Below are 20,323 nucleotides of genomic sequence, written 5' to 3'. Positions count from 1 at the left end.
TCCACATTCGATAGTGAATAAACACGCGTACACACTCTGTATACTACGAGGAATATATGTGTGTGTACGTGTGTGTCACAATTGGTTTGGTTAAGGAGCGCAGTATGGTGTCTATGCTCTTCCGTGTACTTACTTCGTTTTTAGCGAAACAAGTTGAGCTAATTGGCGGTTGGAAACGTCTTTTGATGGGGTTATTGTTAGCGCGTCTGACTTGCAAGCAGACCGTCTTTGGACCTTAATGTGTTTCTTTACTGTTATTTACTTCTTTCTGGCAGCCTGACGCTGTCAAATTGTATCGAAATTGTAATAGAACCCTTTAAATTCCTGTAACACAAGTTTTCTAAATATTATTCTATAGTCCTCTGTGAAAATCTTCCTCGTAATATCTTCTACAAACTTTTCTATAAATTTCTCGTGAATTTTTTTGTATCTATAAGAAAAGTTCGAGAAATTGTTATTTTTACTGTAAATTCTAAAAAATTGACGACAATGTCCGTTTCGTTACATTCCCTATAATTCTTCATAGCCATTCTCTATCAATCTTCTTTGTAAATTGTTAGCCCGTAAAAATTCTTACTTTTACGTTATAATAAGTTACCAGAGACTAACATCAAAGTGTAATTCACCATACTGTAAACTGGTAACCATCAACAATGGAATAGAAATACTATCGAATTGCAAAAACTGTTTGTCTGATCAGCGATCTTCCTATTCTACTTATTTCACGTCTCTATATTATGAATCGTTGGACTTCGCATTTCAGGTGCTAAAAATCTTAGTTCATCTTCCTACAGCAGAATAAAAGTAATATTCAATTCGAAAAAAAAGACTTTGTCTGATCAGTGACCTTCCTATTCTACTTATTCCATGTCTTTCCTTATTCCACATTGCGTGCCTTCGACTTTGCATTCTATTTGCTAAAAAAAAAAACTCAGTCCATTTTCTCCAGCGTGATCGAGACGCGCGTAATTTCTGCTTCTCTACGAGGCATCGTATTCACGTGGTTCCTGACCTGCGTAAGAGTGTGTGAGGCCAACCGCGTGCACTCTTTGAGCGGGTATTGCGTGTTCACGGAGGCCCCTCTACTCATTCGACTGGCCTCCAGTCGCCAGTCCTTCTACGGCAACACTCAGCTCTGTACAGCTCGGCTTCGTCGTTGTCCTCGTAGTGGTCGATCGTTCGAGTCGATATTTCGTGCGTGCACGCACAGAGCGAGATGTTGTCTGCTCCGAGTAAACGGTACTCACCGCGTGCTCGTGCCACTAAATTCGGTACTTTGCTTTCAACATCGGCCAACATGATGACATAATCTGTCTTTAGAATCTTCAATCAGGCTACTTAGAGTCAAACGCAACCCGCGTACTCGCGCTTTCTTGTTTAGTTCCTCGAGTTCATGCTTCGCGTGTTTTCGTTCCTCGAATCGTATTCCCCATTCCTATTCCTCCTTCCTTAATCATTTTCAGAATCATAATTTACGGAAACAGCGTTCTTTGTAGATTTCTCGATTTTTATCATACAGGTATATTGTAATTGGTGTTCAACAATGGATTGCTTATCTCATACAAATTTATTTATCGCGAGAGGATGACAAAGAAGATAAACTGTAGAAAATTACGATTATAGTGTTACTTTCTCTATTTTTTAATTTACGAAGGTGATCTGTATGGTTTCCGTGAGGTTCGTATAACGATAGACCAAATTTAACGTATCTACAATAAATTGCATCTAATTAACTCTGATGAAAAGAAAATGTGTTCCGAGAAAGAAAAATTCGCCTGAACTCCGGACGATTACTCGAATAACCATTATTCTTCGTTACGCATCAAGAAACTAATCCTGACTCCGATTGTGTCCAATCATCCTTCCCCCTCTGAATCAATCAGAATCGTCAAAACGAAGGGCAATTCAACGAGTCAATAGCAATTATCATCAAATCTCCGCAGACACGTTTCTTTTTCTGTATCCACGTATCTCGTTACGTAGCTACATGGTGTTTTAATCGAGATCCGAGCGATTCGTTGCAAGGAGAGACCAGTAGCTGGGCGGCGCAAATGAATGGCTGGCAATTAATAATTCATCATCCAGCGGCGCGATTGAACGCGTTGAAAGGCCACGCACACGCCGTGTACTTACGTACAGGTAAGAACGAGTACTCTACCGGGCACGCTTGCAAAAGGACACGTGCCATAACGCGTAATACGCATCTATGCGGGCTCGCTCGTACGAGCAGCAAGAGCATGCGTGCTCGATCGCAGCACGCGATGACTACTAATTTTCAGGATGCGTTCTTTACAATGTGTTTTAACACCGGAGTCAACCGCTCGTTATTTACAAATCATTTTGTAAGTGTTCGCGGAACGTTGCAGTGTTTAATGATTAAACTTCGTCATTATATTCTGTGGATATAATCAAGCAAAAAATGTTGTATAAACATCGATCATTTGAAGCTTCATTAAAATATTATAATAGAAATACGAAATATAAGAGGAAAGACAGGAAGAAGGAGTAGATTTAGAATCAATATAATCTAACGAACTAATGTAATATACTTGTTCGATATAACTTTGAAGAAGAAGAGTCGATAGAATCGTAATGCACTTGCCAGAGAATTTGAAATTTCAAATTCAAAAGTCTTAAATTTTGCGCGCAGAGGCAGAAAAGTTAATAAAATCGCAGCATTCTTGCTCAGGGATTCCAGATTCCGATTTTTCGACAACATAATATCATTCCTCGGCGTGTGACAACGAATTCAAAAGAAAATCAAGGGAATCTGGAAAATACCAAACAATTTCTGCACAGTTTTAATAAAAATCAATAAAATCAATAAAATGGGAATATTTGCAAGGGGGTGATGAAATCAAATAACGATTCGTTGCCTCGATCGTGTTTTATCGTTATACCTGATCCTTTAGATAGCACGTAATTCGATCATTGATCGCGGCAATAAAATACGCGTGCCATAAACTATAAACTACTTATATAAGCCTCAGGTCGGTATCAAGTATGTCAGCGTACATTCACAAGAATCATACGTGACATTCGTAATGATTACTAATCGCACTGATCCACGCACGTGTAACAGAATACAATTCGTCGAACAGATCTGTGTTAAATAAGCAGAGAGGAGCTGGAACTCCGGTAGCCTAATAATAACGTAGTCGGAGCAGAGGTCAGGCTGTATAATGGGCTCATATGTCATGCGTAATTTACATAAATGCAGTGCACGAGGTAACTAGATCGTAGACGAGCATCGTCATTGCATGACGTTCTGCCAGACTTATAAATCAGCTTGCTTGAATTTCTAGCTTCGCTCTATTAAAGGAACAAAAGACATCGTCGTACTTTGTATTCTTGACATTTTAAGACGTTCATCCTGCCCACTGTTTATTAAGAATGATAGAAGCTTTAAAAGATTCCATTTTGTTCATGGAATTACTCTCCTTAATTTCTTCCTTCGTTTACTTTTATACTGGTATATTTTACAGATAAAAGGATCTGTAAGTATCCCTTAAGGAATACTTCGGAAAATCTTAACTCCAAACTTAGATCCCATTTTCTTCGCGGAATTATTCTCTTTAATTTCTTCACTCGCCACTTTTTATTCTGCAATATATCGTTAAAAGATTTGTAAAACTTCTTCGGGGAAAAATTAAGAAAATTATTCGCTCCTAATATCGGGACTTCATTTTGTCCATGCGATCTCTCTATTCATCATTCATCATTCATTAAATCTTCTCCAAGCAAAAATAATAAAAAATATTCAAGCGAGCATAACTCTTCCCAGTTCTCAATCCTATTTTCTTCTCGAAATCATCCTTCGTATTTTCTCCATTCATCATCTTTTATTCTGAAACATCCTGCAAGAAAGTTTGGAAAGCCAGACGAAAGATTACGGAAAATCTTCAAACGAAAATAATTATTTCTTCCTAATCTTCAACTTCATTTCGTTCACGGTATCTTTTCATTCATCACTTTTCACGTTGAAGTATTTTTCAAAAATATTTTCAAGCCTCCTCCAAGTAGGAGACAAGAAAAATTTTCAAATAACTATAAGTATTTCTTCCTGGTTTAATATTTAAAGTAATTTCTGCTTTTCCAAAGACTCCAATAAGAGCCATTAATCAAGCTATTCGCGACAAGCGCGAGGTGCGCCAATCTCGATAGCATTCATTCCAACATTTCCTCGGCTCGATTCAACGGTTCGGCTCGATCGAATGATCGAATGATCGAAAATCGTAAACCTACCGGTGCGTGATTCATCACCGGTAAATCCAGATTGGCGGTGTTTGTCTGAGCAACAGCAGCCCAGGCTCGTCCGAGCGTATCGTGGCTATTTCTACTGTCAGCCAGTGACGAGGACAGAACGAAAAGTTGGTCAGTTAGCGTTGGCAAGTGGCAAGTGGTATTCCTAGGTAGCCAATCTGGGACAAGGACGCGTACACGATTTGTGCGTAAGGTGAGGCGACGCATAATGCGTGCTCCATACATACACCAGATTCATGGAAAGACGAAACTGTGGGAACCGGGTTCCAATCGTTCGTCGCTCCTGCGAGTGAATCTAACTGCGACAATCCTGCGAAACCGGCACGACGTATCACGATAGGTCGCGTGAAGCTTGATCTAGTCTTCGTTATCGTAAATTTATCAATTTTTCTCTAAATTTCACAATAGGCAATCTTTTCTACTGCGTAATTTTCTAAGCGAGAGGAAGAGAGAAAGAAAGAGAGAGAGAGAGAGAGAATTCGAATCTACCTGAGATTATAAACGATAGAAATATCAAACAATAATTTATGTAGTTGGATTGCAAAAGATGTCTGTGTAGTACAAGTTATAAACTACTTAAAATCGATTAAACGAAAGAAAGAATCGAAATGAGTTAATGGAACGTGGAACACGATGGAATACACGCTATAAAAATCAGATATTGTAAAATTGTTGTCTTATGAAATATATCGGTATAGTTAAAGACATAAACTACTTAAAAATAGATTCAAGTGAAAATTTATGTGAGGTCATAAGCGATAGAAACTTTGTAGCGCAGTAATCTAAATACAGATTTTCCGATTATGAAATATCCCTGAATAGTTAGGGACATGGGCTACTTAAAAATAGATAAAGTAAAGAAATATTGAGACGTGTTGATGGAACATGAAAAGAACGCCGAAGGCAAGCGAGATGCAAAATTCTGACTCGTAAAAAGCTTCTGTATAAAAGAGACGTAAACGGAGCCGACTGTTCTTTAATTTTCCGTAACGTAACGATTCCGAACAAATGCCTCCGTTCGATGGGGAATTATTTTTAACTCGCGACAGACGAGAAACAAACCGCGTGCACCGTATGCTGACTCTCAAAAATCGTTTTCACGGCACGACCTCAGCCTTTTGTTCGGTTCGCTGTCGAAGAAATTGTGCGGCTCAACGAGAGAAGAGAAAACGTTCGAAAGACTGGATCAGAAGAGATGGGAAGAGAAGGGGTTGAGAGCAGGGAAAACAGAGACAACAGAACCATTGTCTTGTCGCTCTTGGTCGTACGTCTTCCTGCTGTTACGTCACCATTGTTTACTCCAACCCCAAGCAACTCCCTCGTGCACTTTTTATTTCGTCATTTCGATACCCATTGTGCAACCGATTCGCCCTTTTATGGCAAACCTTAACGGGCCCCTGGCTATGGTGCGGCCCTGTCAAACACATCGATCAATTGTCTTTTTTACCAAGCTAGTCGGCTGCTAAGTGAAATAAATCGCCATCCCTTATGTAATCTCACTTAGAAATTCCAAGCGAGCAAGTTTCATTTATTAAGCTATTAAGAACCAAGCAATAACTTAGCATCAAAAAATTGCAGATTTTGGTTGGAAGAGATAAACAATATGAAATTCTGTTTCATAATTACAATATTATACAGTAGAATTCGATAATATAAATTAATTGAAAATTGTTGCAAATGGAATGGTACATTAACGCAACACTGGTCTTCAATTAGTTAAAAGATATGGCGCTGTAATTAAAGAAGAAAAGAGTGAACAGGGAGAATGAGAATCAAAGAAACGAAAGAAGAGATATCTAATGATTCATTAAAATGATTCCAAGCAAGTTTTCAACCTACAAATAAAGGTTTTCGATTGTTGCTTCATTCAGCAAATGTAGCGGATATCTTCTTTTTCACAAATCATCTCTTTTACGATAATTTATTTGAGAAGTTACAGGTTGTTGATTACACTTAATTTTATACCGAAAATTAAATATCCTTCTAAAGAATCTATTCGCCAAATACAAGAACAAGAAAATAATTTTTCCAAAGAAACTCTACTCGATTATCTTTCACAAGGTTCCTATAAAAATAATCCTTAAATTGTGAGTCACTAACGACTAAGAATTAATATATCCAACAAACCGTATAACATACGAGGTTCACGATATGGCTGTGGCCTCGATGCAAGGCAAAGGTCAGGACTGCATCGTCGAGCGTGCAACAACAAATTGAAAGGGACCTCACGAGAGACAACTCGAAGGAGAGATCGTTTCTTTGAAAGCATCGATATCGCTTGAACCCGCGTAAATGGTCAAACGACGCTGGACTAGAAATCGGCGAAGAAAGCGGCATAATTATGACATTCCGCTTGACAATATCCATGTCCATTGCCGGCGTTTGAACGCCGGTGAAATCTTTCGCTCCGCGGACGGAAGTTGTCCACATTCGTGGTCACTTCCATCTACGGTCCCTTTTTCCAAAGATTACAAACGGCCTTTCCGAGAACGGCCTTTCCACTGGTCCGTGTTGTTTCTTGGAGCGAGAGTAGCAGTGACAAGCTGATTTACCAATTTTGGATAAGAAGTCTCTATTCTGCCCGCGCTTTTCTCCTCGTGAGCGCACTGTGTATGGATTCCATTGGAATAAACGAGCGCATTACTCAACTGTCGGTGGAAAGATACATGGGGTGGGTTTTAATATGCGAATGTTAGATTAGGAAGTTATGGTTATTGAATATTTGTATTTTTCAGTGGAATTAACAAAGCGCAAAATTTGTATCGACGAAATGAAAATAAAAGAGAAGTATATCATTCAAAGATAAGGTAGAAAGATCATTAAAATCCTGAAAAAAACGAATTATTTTATAGGTATTACATTTCCATGAAAAAATACGAATTGGTTATTTTGTCTATTCTGGTATTTTTGATATTAAAACTTATACTGAAATAAGCAGAATATACAGAGTTACAAAATTACATTAAATAAAGATTGCTTCTTTGTAATTAACTAAAATAAGCTAAGTAAGTACGTAAATGTATTCGACACAGAAAGTAATAAACGGAATATCGGAATCTACAAAAACTACTCTTTTTATTCGACTAACCAACTAATAATTTGTAATAATAAAAACAAGTTTGTTTGTCACTTACAAAATACGTTTTCCGATTGCCAAAACTTTTCCACTGCGTCGTATATTCACCACGTATTTGACAATCGCGTTCTGATCTCACGTCGAAACTGCGATCGAATTGCACCGATAGATGGTGGATACATAGGTGGAAAGGAACCGAGCACCAAGAAGGTTGGAATAATATAAACAAAATCACGCGTACAATTGGCTACTGGAAAATCAGAGACCGCTCGGAGGTTCCTGCCTCCACATAGAATCGCGCGAAAACTATTAAGCTTCGTCTCGTCCCGACGCGTCTCGACGCCAAGAATAAACCGACACCCTCCCCACCATCGAAACCACCTTCTACGTTCTTCACATTTCCTTCACTCTTCAAAAATTAACTTCTGAGATGCTTGTTGCTCTTCCTATTCAGCTTTTGTAATTGAAAATTCACTCAATATTTCACTCAATATTGAGGTTCATTATTGCACCGAACAATTGACTGTTTAAATACTTTAGCGACCTTCGTGAAATACACGATTGCAACATCTTGTAACTCTTATATTTAGATTTGTTCTAAACTTTATCGGTGTATTCATAATAGTTGGATCTCATTATAACGCCGAGGAAATGCCAATGTGTTTCATAACATGTATATAATGCACGATATATTTACAAAAGGTATCCGTAAGTGTCCCAATATTTCCGTGAAAAGTTGTGAGAATCGTTTATTCTACGTTTCTCGTTCGTTTCTATTTTTCTCTTATACTCGTTGAAAGTTTATCGTGAGGAAACAGTCGCAGGGACAAGTGCTTTTCTATAAATTCGTGGTAAACTGTTCGAGCGAAAGAAATTTAACGACCGTTTCGTTTCTCGTATATTCCTTTAAAAAGGCAGAATTGAGAGGACAGGATATGGCGAGGAAATGATCTTGAGTTAGGCTAGAAATGTTTCGATGTTGAATAAAAGCCTAGAAAGTAACGAGATAGTAAAACGAGAAAATATTCTGAATTAAAATCGTTCAGCTAATGGCAAGTATAGTAGCCTCTATGATAGTAATGTTCTATATTAATGCATCAATTAGCTGCACCAAGGATAGCGAGATCATATTTTATACAGTCATAATTTATTAATCTAACTATTTATAATTTAACTGTTAAGTGTTTCGTTGGTATTAGACGAATAATCTGTTGCATTATTGACAACGTACGAAACCTACGAGTCAAAATTTGCGATCATTGTATGATCATTGTATGATCATTATATGTAACTGTACGGCAATGTTCTTCTTGACAATCAGCTATTTCAAGTTTAATTATTATTTATCAGGATTTATGGAAAGAGCGGTGACAATGGATGTTTCATGGAAATTCAGAATCCAATTTTTCTAAGTCTCTGATTTTTCTGTGATTATTAAAGTATCTACTCTATTACTCTATTCTATTAACAACTGCATTTTGGTTGATTAAATAAATGTGGACGCTGCTCGATCTATGATCAACCAATTACAATTAGTGGATCTTTTCCTTCAAAATCGTTTCTTGCGACTATTATAATTACTTCGCAGTATTTCATTCCAGATTAGTGATGAAAATTAATATCTATCGCTCTAGGAGTTTCCCTTTGACAACGGGTAACAGGGTAGAGAAACAGAGAGCTACGAAGATGTCTTTATTTCGAGAAAGAAATTTGACCAATAAAAGAAGAGTTTCAGACACACAGAGGCTCCGTGGGAAGACACTAGGGAAGGAGTTTCAATAATAAAAAGTATTGCAAGACATCAAAGACGGAATTCCAGCGATAAAAGTAACTGCGTGATGATATAAAAATGGGTAGAGTCTAGAGATAAAAAGATCGGTAGATGTGCAGTAAAAGAAATTTAAGCAATATGGATTAGTTCAAGGGCATTAGAAAAGGAGTACCAAATGAAAAAATGATGCGAGAGAAAAAATTTCAACGGTGAAAGAACACCAAAAAAAAAAAAGAAAAAAAGGAAATTGCAAGAATTATAAACAGACTAAATGGATAGTGAAAGAAAAGATTTAAATATAAAAAATTAATTTAAAAGAATGAGTTAACAGAAATTTCAAGAGTAAAAAAGCGAGCTAAAATAAATATTAGAACTCTTTAGAAAGTACTTAAAATTGTTAGAAAACTGTGCAAATATTTTTATACATATACAGCTTGGTATTTGACCGTAGGCTACTATAATATCTTAATCGAATCTCTCTAACTGTTTGATTCTTTTGGTATTATTAAGAAATTCAAACAGATTACGATAAGGCTGAATAGAATGAATAAGAATGGCTGGAGATAAGGGATCAACGAGAACGGAAATGAAAGGGGACAAACGTAATAATCGCCCGCGGTGCGAAAAACACTGCTCCAAAGCACGGTTATTTTCTGCCGGTGCCACTTGATTCAAGGGGCGTGCTCTTAATTTTAGATTTCCACGTTGCCATAAGACTCGATCTCGCTTTACTCCCGTGCCCTGTTTTCCCACTCCATCGTGGAACAAAGCTGATAGAGCAGATGTATTGTAATAAAGTTCTTTATCCTGCTACCAAGGGCATCTCAACAAAATGAGCTGTATCTAATCTTCATAAATGTTTTAATCGAACAGAAAAGTTGTTTGTGGTTTTAAACACCATAGAATGATGTTTAAAAAGATAACGTATATTAAAATAATAAAATAATTATAAATCTGGTCCGAGTGTATTAAATTTTGTATACGTATAGTACTTTCACGCGCCTACAAGAAATTGATACTATGAAAATGAAATGTATACACAATTTTGATTAAGAAAAAAAACTGTTTTAGAAAGTAAGGGTATTTGAAAATATTTTTTATTTTCAGTACACATAAAATTTACAAAAAGTCGTCGAATCCAAAATATTTCGGAAGTTCTGAGTTTCGCAGACGAAAGAAACCGAAACGAAAGATAAAAAATGGGACATATGGGATGATATTTGTGGTTTAACATACTGCGAAATGATATTTAAAGAAATAATAAATACCAAAAATAAATGTTCCACGTAATATTACGTAGAATGTCTAAAATTAGACGAAAGAAAATCATCGAAAAAGAAGTGTCCCGGAAGTTACAAACATTTATAAAGTATCTCAGTCTTCCATCTTGACAGAGAAAGAACTTGGAAAGCTTTCCGCGTTGGCTCATAGATCACGTAGCTCATCAGGTCGTTAAAGTCGATCGTTTGTAAAGCGAGAAACGGCGCTCTTGGAATCTTATTTTCTATCGCGTGGGTGCACCGTGTGGGTTCGCGTAACATTTCCTATTTTATTTCTCAAGGTCCAACCTCGAGGTTCATTATACTTCCTAGTAAATTGCGTAAACAAATATCCATACGATAACAAATCTCCTACCTTACTGTTTTTATCTTGTCGCGATCTTTCAATTGTTATGTCTCAATCTGACCTTCGTTTCCACGTAGAAAATGATTTTTAACGTTTTAAGAATATATTCAACATAAAATTGAAACGAGAAATCATATACGAGGATCGCAGAAGAAAAACATGACAAGCACTTTCATTAATTTTAATGTAACAGAGTAAACAGAGGACATAATTGAAAATGAAATTATTAAAGTAAGCAGTATTTTAATATTAACGAGCAATGTTGTTAACACTGTAAGTAGAATGACAAAATTTCACCTTTCAAACCAATTGAGAAGAAAATTTTGATAACAGAGAACTGATGACATATCAAATTTTCAAACTGCATTCCTCTACAAAAATAGAAAGTGTCGCTTATCGTGTTTTTCCGTTATAGTTTCTACATATCGATAGCAACAACTCTTTCTTATTTTCTTCTAACTTAGACATTTTTTTAAAGGTAAAAAAATACGATCCAATAGAAAATGACCCAAAGAATGCGGGAAGGTTAATATATCGCCCTTCTGTCCGATAAAGTGGCGAGTGGGAAAGTTAGTAAACCGCAAGATTTCCATGTCAAAAATAGCGATAAACTGTTATCGCGGAAATTCATGAATTTACGATATACGCGGCTCGACTGGTATACGGTTTCAATTACGGGTGGAATATAAAAGAACCGTTTGCAATCAGGTGCATTTATCGAAGACCCATTTCGATATACAATATCAGAGACAACAGCGAAATGAAAAACTGTTGACAGTGTGACACGGCACGTCAATAACAGGAAGAAAATCCGCATCAGATTGACGAAATATAGATACAGCCCGAAAATGAAACCAATATAATCGATTCCCTAGCATGACAGAGACCAAACGTCTACATTTTTCTTCCTCAGAATTGAATAGTTATCACGTGGCAAAATTGATTTTTTCGTGATGCTAACGTTTTTCGTCAAAAAAGCAAGTGTTTCGTCGTTATCCTAAATAATAACAAGGTGAATTTATACTTTATACTTTACAGTATTTTCACTGATGTCAAAAGATCATCTCCATTTGTATTGAAGATATTCAAATTTCTGCTATATCCAAAGCTTGGATGTATCCAAAGTGAACATGCAAGGTAACCAGTGGCGTAGTAACGAACGAAATAGTCGATCTTTATTTTTGATGAGACAAATGGATGACTCATTCGTAGTAAAACGAATGATAAATCGAAACCTGTCCAATAACAAGCGAACAGTAGTAAACGACACTCGTTAGTTCAGTCGCTGACATACTGAAAACTATGAAGCAAATTCGACCATTAAACTGGTATAAATAGTTCTTCATCATTTACATTCACTGTGAATGAATCATCCAAATGTGTTACACGTTCAAAGTATAAAAGTATAAATTCACCTTTATATCGGTGGTTTAGTTTAAATTCTCCTTTTTCGTTGGTTATCCTGTCCTTTCTACTTTTACTATCCATTTTATTCTCAGTTCTCGTAAACGAACCACATCGATATAACCATCGCTAACAATTTAGGTCACAGCTTTATTGGAAGCATGGGCTGATCGTTAACGAAACGAATTGAATCGGAGTCGTCTCTCGTTTCACCTCGTCCCGTTTCTTTTCCCCGGCGCTTGACAGACGCATCGCCGTGACGTAACCGTCCCGAATATTCGAAATGGTTCGGTGAACTGGGGTAGGAGTAGCGTGGGCGATGATTCGTTTCGTTCCGTTTAACGTAGGTCGGAATTTGGGCTGTGGAAATCGGACTCGGTCTCAGGATTCGTTCCTATTACCGCAGTTCGTGTTGACGAAATCCGTAATCTCTGCTTCGAACTCGTTTCACCTTCCAACGCGTCGCTGGGAAAAGTTCTAAAATTTCCATTTTCGAGACTCCAAAGTGTATAGGTTTCAATTTATCAAGGTAACTGACTTTCAAATCCTTTAATTTCCGAGGGTTTCTATTTCTAAATCTCTTCATTTTCTCATGTTCAAAGTTCGAATCTTTTGATCTTCTAAAAATACAATTTATGAATCTTTAAATACTCCAATGCTCAAATCATCAAAGTTTCAAATACGTCAATGCTCATATTTTTTAATTTTTTAATTTCCCAATGCTCAAGTTTGCAAATTATTGAAGTTCCCGTGCTTAAATGTTCTAACATGGCAATTTAACAGATTTTTCAACTTTTGAATGTATAAATTTTCAGAACATGGAATTAAAATTTCGCAAATTTTCAAGATTTCATTGCGTAACGTACTCCAGTCTTTGAAATACTTTAAATCGCGCGATCGTCAGGTAGATAAGCGAAGCCAGAGGAAAGTAATCGTTGGCTTATGTGTATTATGCAAATCTTCTTACCGTTCTTGTAAAAATAATGAGATCATCTACGATGATGGAAAGAAATCAAACGCACAGAAGAAACCTATTCCGTTATGAACCTTGGTCGTTATGCCCAGTCTTTGTTAGTTTCTTAGTTTCGACCTTTGATCTATTTCCAGACGAACGGCGTGTCGTCATGATAAACCGGCATTTTACCTCCGCCAGGCAGGACGTATTTCCGGCCACGTTAGTCAGCCAGTTTAAATACACTTGCATTAACCACTAAGTTTTCGTTTCTGTCCGCTCTTTTCCCTTCCCTTACCTGAAACCCCCGTTTTCTTTCTCCCTTGTCGGAGCCAAGTTGTATTTCTGACAGCCTCTCACCGACAGATCGAGGTTAATTGGCTACTATCAGGACGAAAATTAGCGCGAATTAGTCCCCGGACGATGAGTTTCGTCAGTTGAATTACGGCCCGCGAGTTTTGGCCTATCAGTTAATTAATCGCGCTACGCGTCGTGACGTTATCACCTCCGTCTACTTCCGAACTGGTGCAGAAACATCAGCCAAAAAGCTTGACAGTTACTAGTACCGTTATTCCAAACGTTACGTTAATCCTCCTAATAGTCTCACATTCAGATTCTCATAAGCAACATCGTGCCTCTAATTTACATTCGAGGGATTTAGCTTAGAACTACCTTTAGGTGAGTCAGTTACTGTTAAGACCACCAACATCAACAAACACGAATATCACTATCGCGAGGAACAAACCTGCTGTTATGGTTCGTAATGATCTTGGGTAATCTGTGAATATTCTGAAGATTTGCATGATGCTGCGAAACACTTCTCTCAGCAGATACAAAAATTGTTGTACGTGTTTGGCGCGGACGTGTTTGTCGTTTACATTGAGACTGAATTTGCAAGATGGTGAGAAATATTATATTGAGACTATGCGTATCAATCATACTTTACTACGTCCTTGGCGTAATTCATCTTTGGAAGAGGCATAGATAGGTTTAGAATAATTATAGATGCATTATAGATGCATTAAGAAATTAAAGATGGTAGAATTTTTCGTCATTTTCCTGGAGAACGACAAACGTGGACAAAAATCGTTTTTTTTTCTTTTTCACGAGCTCTGCAACTGTCCAAATGATGTCATAAACCGTAGTATGTAGTGAAAGCTCTCGACACCCACCAATTCTTTGTCTCTATTCGACAGCCTTTCTTCTACTTCACCTACGAGCATTTTTTCCGTAACCTCGTCAGTGACCTCCTGAGTAACCCGATCTAACGCAACAGCAATTGCGCTAAATTGGTTTGGTCGCGTTGTAATCTACTCTAATCTAACTTAATCGAGTGCATCGTTTCACGCGAACTGCCTCGTCTCTACTAAAGGATAGTTAATCAGCCATAGACTTCTTGAAATTCCTTCGTCGTAACTCAGCAACCCTTTTTTCGTCTCACGGTGGACAGCGACGGAATAATAAAAAGGAGCTGAACGATCACTCACCATCGTCGCTGATTTCGAGATTCGTGTAGCTGTCCCAGTGCAGGATGGGATCATTATGAGCGGAAGCATGCGGTACTGCTGGTGTTGGCGCCGGTATGGGCCCATCTTGACGCTTGGCGTCGGTGGCGAAGTACAAAGTCACCACGCTGTCCGGAGGACATCGTGGGTCGTCGCAAGCCACGTCCAGTTCCGATCGAGGGAACGACACCACGTTCTCCGTTATTACACAGGTATGGAACTGAGTGAAATCAAGAATTCGTTTTATCGAGATGACAGCGATGGTTTTTAAGATAGTTTAGATAGAAAGTAAATTCGATAAAATTTACCAGGGATTAGGACTTTATCTGTTCAGTTATCATATTCGTAGAAAGTTGTGCATATGTTTCTTTTTTGTCAAATGTAGATATAATATGCATACCAGCGCCTTTTCGCACAATCAGACTAACATTAGTGAAATTTTGACAAGTCATAGATTACAAGTTACTAGCGTTAAGAAAATTCTCGTGATAATTGTTGAGATATGTGTAATTTTCTGTGCTGGACTGAGTCAAATGCGTAGTAGAGATGCTTGTATGTGAGTGTCGGTGTGTGGAGGTATGTGTGTGCGCGGCGTCCCCAAAAAAACAGATGACTGTAAACTAGTCAGTCGGTTAAGAGTCGGGTATGGAAGAAAGTGCTGAGACGCGTGCAAGTATGTATCGATGAATATATAAGGAATCGTCCATGAAATAAATATATTACTATTTTAATATGAATCGTTAGTGTAAATTTAGTATTCCTATAACATTATTTCGGCTTCAAAGATCCACAATTCTCAACAATAATAAAATGTTTGGAATTAAAGAAAATGTTACACACGACAGGACATCCTATCGTCTTATCCCATTGGACATAAAATTCGAAAATCTTGAAAGTGTAACATCGTAAAACTGTAATATTGTAAAATTGCAAAATCTATAACTTCCAATTAAGTGGTATCTTCTCAATTCCCTAATATCCGTTATTATCATTTGGTAAATCGTTGCTAAAGAGCCGAGCGTCTTCACCGTAACAGTTTCAAATACAATCAAAGACAGCGTTGGCCGATTAACGGAGCATTACTCCGTTCTTTGATGATTTGAACGCTCAACATAGCTCATAGTTGTCAGGAAAAGTGATACGATCTAATTACGTTCTTCGACAGCGACCGAATCAACGTGATTAGAATTGGAGAACTTTATGGGAAGTGATTTCGACCGCGACGTGGTTAGTTGGTAACAGTACCACCAGTAATTCACGTAGTATCGTTTGCAGGAGGAGATGAGAATGGAAATGGGTTTATGTACATTAGTCAAACATAGTTCGCTGGCAGGATTTCTTGTCGAGTGCACATTTGAATCTGTCAATTCAGTTTAATTGGGAAAGTTGTCGCTCGTTTTCGTCTTACCTGCAGGGAGAACATCACTTCCCGGCTCTGCTTCGAATACACCCTGTGGTAACATTTCACCAGAATGTCTCCCCTAAGACGAAGACCTCCGAGATTTACGGTGAACTCGCGAGCGTTTGTAACGGAATAGAGATCCGAGGTGTAGACTGGTGTCAGGCCTTCGTAGACCTTGAGGAATGCTCGGCAACCTGTAGGCTCGAAGAGTGGAACGCCCAGAACGGTGAGATGCGTTAAATAAAGTGGAGATTGACTGATCCTCAAGGAACCTGACAGAAGTCCGCTGAAATACTTGATGTACCTGCGAGAAAGAACCGTAGAAATTCTTATGTAGTTTTTCTAACCATTTCATTACAGTGAATGATTGCTATTTCTCATCACGAGGGAATTTCACTCGACTACTGAGTAGATTATAATCGCTCGAAACGTAATATTTATTTTGTTAAATATACTGAATTCCCTACTTTTCGTATTAATTTGCAATTAATGCAGCAAATGTCAATACTTAAAAATATTTTCAGAATATTAATGTGAGTCACTTTTTGTATTCATATGCTCTACAAAACACGCAGCGAATGCAAACTTTCAGCTGGCATTAACATTATACGGTATATATGAACTGACATAACTACCATTAACCGTATTATGCGACTATTTTTTCGCAGAAATATTCACAACGAAAGTGTTATTAATTCAGCGATTTCCATCTAACATGTCCAATTTTTACCACAGGGAAACATTAAAAGGCAGTGACTAGCGTGTTCTAAAATTTCATAATGGAAACATTACGACAGGCGACACGATCCAGCAATTACCACTTCAATAGTGCTTCCCAGGCGTGTTATATCCACAGCATAGGTCAAGGTGAAGCTAGCCTCCTTATTTTTTACAATACAGTCTCGTCGGTAAAACAATACTCGGTAAAACAACAACAACAGAAACGTTTCCATCACGAAACACTCGAGGGAGCAAAAAGAATGGATCGAATCGCGACCGTTCCGATAATAATTCATGTCCGACCACGTATGGCCGATTCCACTTCACACGAGCGCGGCCCGTATTTGGCTGCTGTCGTAAGTTACAACTCGTAACGCACCGTGCGAAAGTATTGTAGCGTCTCCGACTGTGACACTCGCGTGCTAATTAGTGCCTGACCACGAATGGACTTTTCTACTTCTCGCGTGGCCTTTTACCGTGCGACTGTATCAAACGAGTGCCGCGAAAAACTTTCGATAAACAGGACCATAAACGGGACCTCCGCGCGCGATTCAAGCTAAACGAAGTGCCTCCTGGATGGCTCGTAACAGATTATTGACGGGAGACGTGAACCGATGTTTTCAATTTTTTATACATTCAGAAGGGGCAACGTGATCGACGTTCTGAATCTTTTTAACGTTACAGACAGGAGACGTGACTCGACGTTTCTCGTTTCATAAACGTTGACATATTTTCTATGAATATATTTAAAATTTAAATTACTAACGATTTATTTATCTTGTTTATCTCCACGTTCCATATTTTTATGAATAGGGCGAAAAAAATGGGACCTTCGTGATAGTTGTTCATTAAAAATTATGACGGTTACTACATTCTGCACACATTCTGCATACATTTTTGCACTTTCGTTATACTAAACGCATAAGAATCTACTGTCTACTTATTAAAGTGCCAAAAATTTGTTTCACGGTATACCTTCAACAATGTGATAAGAGACGTTCGCCGCGCAGAGAGATCAATTAATAGTCCCACTTGTAATACACACGGCAAACACGGAAGAGTTGATCGGGTTCGAACGAACCCTGTTCTGAGGTACCTGTCGATTATGCAGCGTCGTGAGCGTTCATGACCGTAATTTCGCGGGATCTCTCACGAATTCCCGCGTGTCGTCCGTAACGAAGCAGATACGATCTCTGTCTCTGGTCGATCCCCTCCAGGTTCGAAAAAAAACCTGTTCCCTTGGTGGCACCTAAGGTGCTTTGAACGCCGCGTTACACACGTCTCGAATGAGCCAGCTAGCCTGGTGCTTCTCTCGACCCTCGATAATGGATTCATACGTTCGCGGGTGTGCGGCTACGCTAACGACATGCTAATGCTCGCCGCTCGTGGAATTAATGGGGAAACTCGATCGTTCAGGGATGCAAGATCGAGGCGGAACGAGGAAGGCGAAAGACCACGAGCAAAGCACAACCGCCGCGACGCCTGGAGGAATGTTTCACGTATAAGGACACCACATTCGACGGGCCATCATTACGATCATCAGCGTAAGCGTCACACGGCGGGAACTAAACGCGAAGGGTAGCGAGGATCGGCAGCGGGTAATGCGTACCGATCGTTGTCTCAAATAGATGGCCAAGCTTGACAGGTTTACCTACGGGAATTATGTTTATGCGGTTATTTTACTCGGATTTTTAGGCGGTCCCAGGTCTCTCATTGGATAGACTGGCATTGATGTAAATGCTGTCGTAACTTGGCGTTTCCGACACGCGTTAAAGCGCTTTTAGCAATGCGGAGGCGGTAGTTTGTGTGCTGTTAGTGGATGGTTGATAGCTTCTATAGGAAGAGATTTTCTGCTGTAAAAAGATTAAAAAATTGAGGAAACCAATCTTTCTGGATGGGTACTAGAAAGGATTTGAAAATTGTGGAGAAAAATTGTGCTGAAAGTGGATGTCTTATATCATAGGCGATAGCACGCGCAAGAAAGGATTTCGTGGTTGAGAAACACTAAAATTTTCAGAATTTCATTTCCTCTTTATATGGATATCGAAAGAAACTGTACTTAAAAATTATGCTTAAACGGCGAGTGTCCTATCGTGAGAAGAAAAGAAACTAATTTCTTTTTCGTACCGAATAAATGTGGAAGACATATAGATATATTTCAAAAGAAACTGTACTTAGAACTGTACTGTATAAGCGTTAGAACTTGTACTGTATGAGCGTTAGAACTTGTACTGTATGAGCGTACTATGTAGATTTCTGATGTAGGTATATGTAGTATGAATGTGTAAAATTAATTCAATTTTGACCATTTTTGAATCGTGCAGTACAATAACGTAGAACGTAATGTAATATCTTATATCTGTACGATCGATGTTTAAGATGTCCATGACGAGCCTGATATCTGCTAAGTTACACGCAATCGAGTAAGTATGAGTATATCTAAGAACATGTATTGGTCTTGGTGGTAGTCTATCACGAGATTTACGGGACTTATACGACTGTTTTATTGACGTTACTATATAGGAAGCTTTTAACTTCAACTTTTTACACGCTCATCAAATACGCATTAGAATCCAACGAAATATGATCAAAGTAATTCGAAAAGATTCAGTGTCTTTTACTAATTCATTAATTGCACAGCGATCGAATATCCCGATAAAACGATGATGTAAATTTACTATTGGCTAAATGAACATTCGAGGTCTCCTTCACCAACAAGTTTCGTTACACAATCTTCAGAAACCTCTCGCGATATCGATTTTCGATTTCAAGCGATCCAATTAACCGACGCTCACAATTCACACGCTCCAAACAATGTACGCAATTCACGAAAAGAATAATTGCCTCGATTTCAAGAACAATCGAGCGCTCTAATGTACACGGTGCATGCATTAACTATGATATAATAATTTTACGTAACGTTCTGAGGATATATAACGAAGTCTATCCGTTTATGACGAAATATAGACAGCAGGTTTGCATGCTTTGAAATAGCGGCTATAGAGTAACGCAATTAACCAGTCATAAGGTAGCTCCTGAAGCAGCCACGCCTGTGCATGTCGTTCATCCAGGTATTATCTGAGTTATTCACGACTAAGAGGCGATAAAGTTTACTTTCTCGTTCAACGTCAACAGGCAGTATCGTCATGCACCGTAGCGATTACCTTCGATGCGAGGGAACCTGCAGGGATCCAATTTTGTCGTCGAGGAATCTTCTCATAGCGAACCTGTCCAACGCCTGATCACGTCCGCCGCAGATGCTACTGTAGTTCATGTACGCAGACACAGCCACACCCAATCGTTCTTTGCTTCCCCTGAACAGAGGCGTGGAATGAGCTTCCAACTTTTTACGAACCGCGCCAATTCGTCTTCTTGTCGTTGGAGAAAAAAGAACGGATTAAGACTCACCTGGCGTGGAGAACGACCACGCGATTCGAAGCACCGTTCAGCCAGGAGTCCAGCTCCTTGCATAGGGCGCACAGTCTTTCCAAACTAGGTGCCAGACCCTGCGGCCATCCTGCTTCCCTGGTATTTGGCTCCCCGGTACGACCCGGCGATGACAAATTGAATATCTGAAATTTGAACAGACGTGTGAAAGTTGTAG

The 20,323-nt window shown here is 38.6% G+C and overlaps 1 protein-coding gene and 1 long non-coding RNA gene across 15 annotated transcripts in view; one reads left to right on the top strand and one right to left on the bottom strand.

Annotated features, from left to right (window-relative positions):
* The window catches only part of by (focal adhesion protein tensin), a 182,582-nt gene that overhangs the window by 25,283 nt on the left and 136,976 nt on the right, over window positions 1–20,323 (bottom strand). For all 14 annotated transcript variants that reach the window (XM_069125068.1, XM_069125070.1, XM_069125069.1 and 11 more), the window contains 4 exons: window positions 20,128–20,291; window positions 19,884–20,033; window positions 16,006–16,303; window positions 14,580–14,817 (listed from right to left, as the gene is read on the bottom strand). In XM_069125068.1, coding sequence (XP_068981169.1) covers window positions 14,580–14,817; window positions 16,006–16,303; window positions 19,884–20,033; window positions 20,128–20,291 — 850 coding nt within the window. The remainder of the gene's footprint in view (window positions 1–14,579; window positions 14,818–16,005; window positions 16,304–19,883; window positions 20,034–20,127; window positions 20,292–20,323) is intronic.
* Window positions 12,548–19,919, top strand: LOC138185825 (uncharacterized). Its single transcript, XR_011174721.1, has 3 exons — window positions 12,548–12,669; window positions 13,248–13,314; window positions 19,855–19,919. It is a non-coding gene; the product is annotated as an uncharacterized LOC138185825 (long non-coding RNA).

Source organism: Bombus flavifrons, chromosome 12, assembly GCF_040668555.2.
Source record: "Bombus flavifrons isolate JBK064 chromosome 12, iyBomFlav1_principal, whole genome shotgun sequence".
Lineage (NCBI taxonomy): Eukaryota > Metazoa > Arthropoda > Insecta > Hymenoptera > Apidae > Bombus > Bombus flavifrons.
Note: the sequence above shows the minus strand (reverse complement) of the source record. Positions and strands in the feature narration are given on the sequence as shown.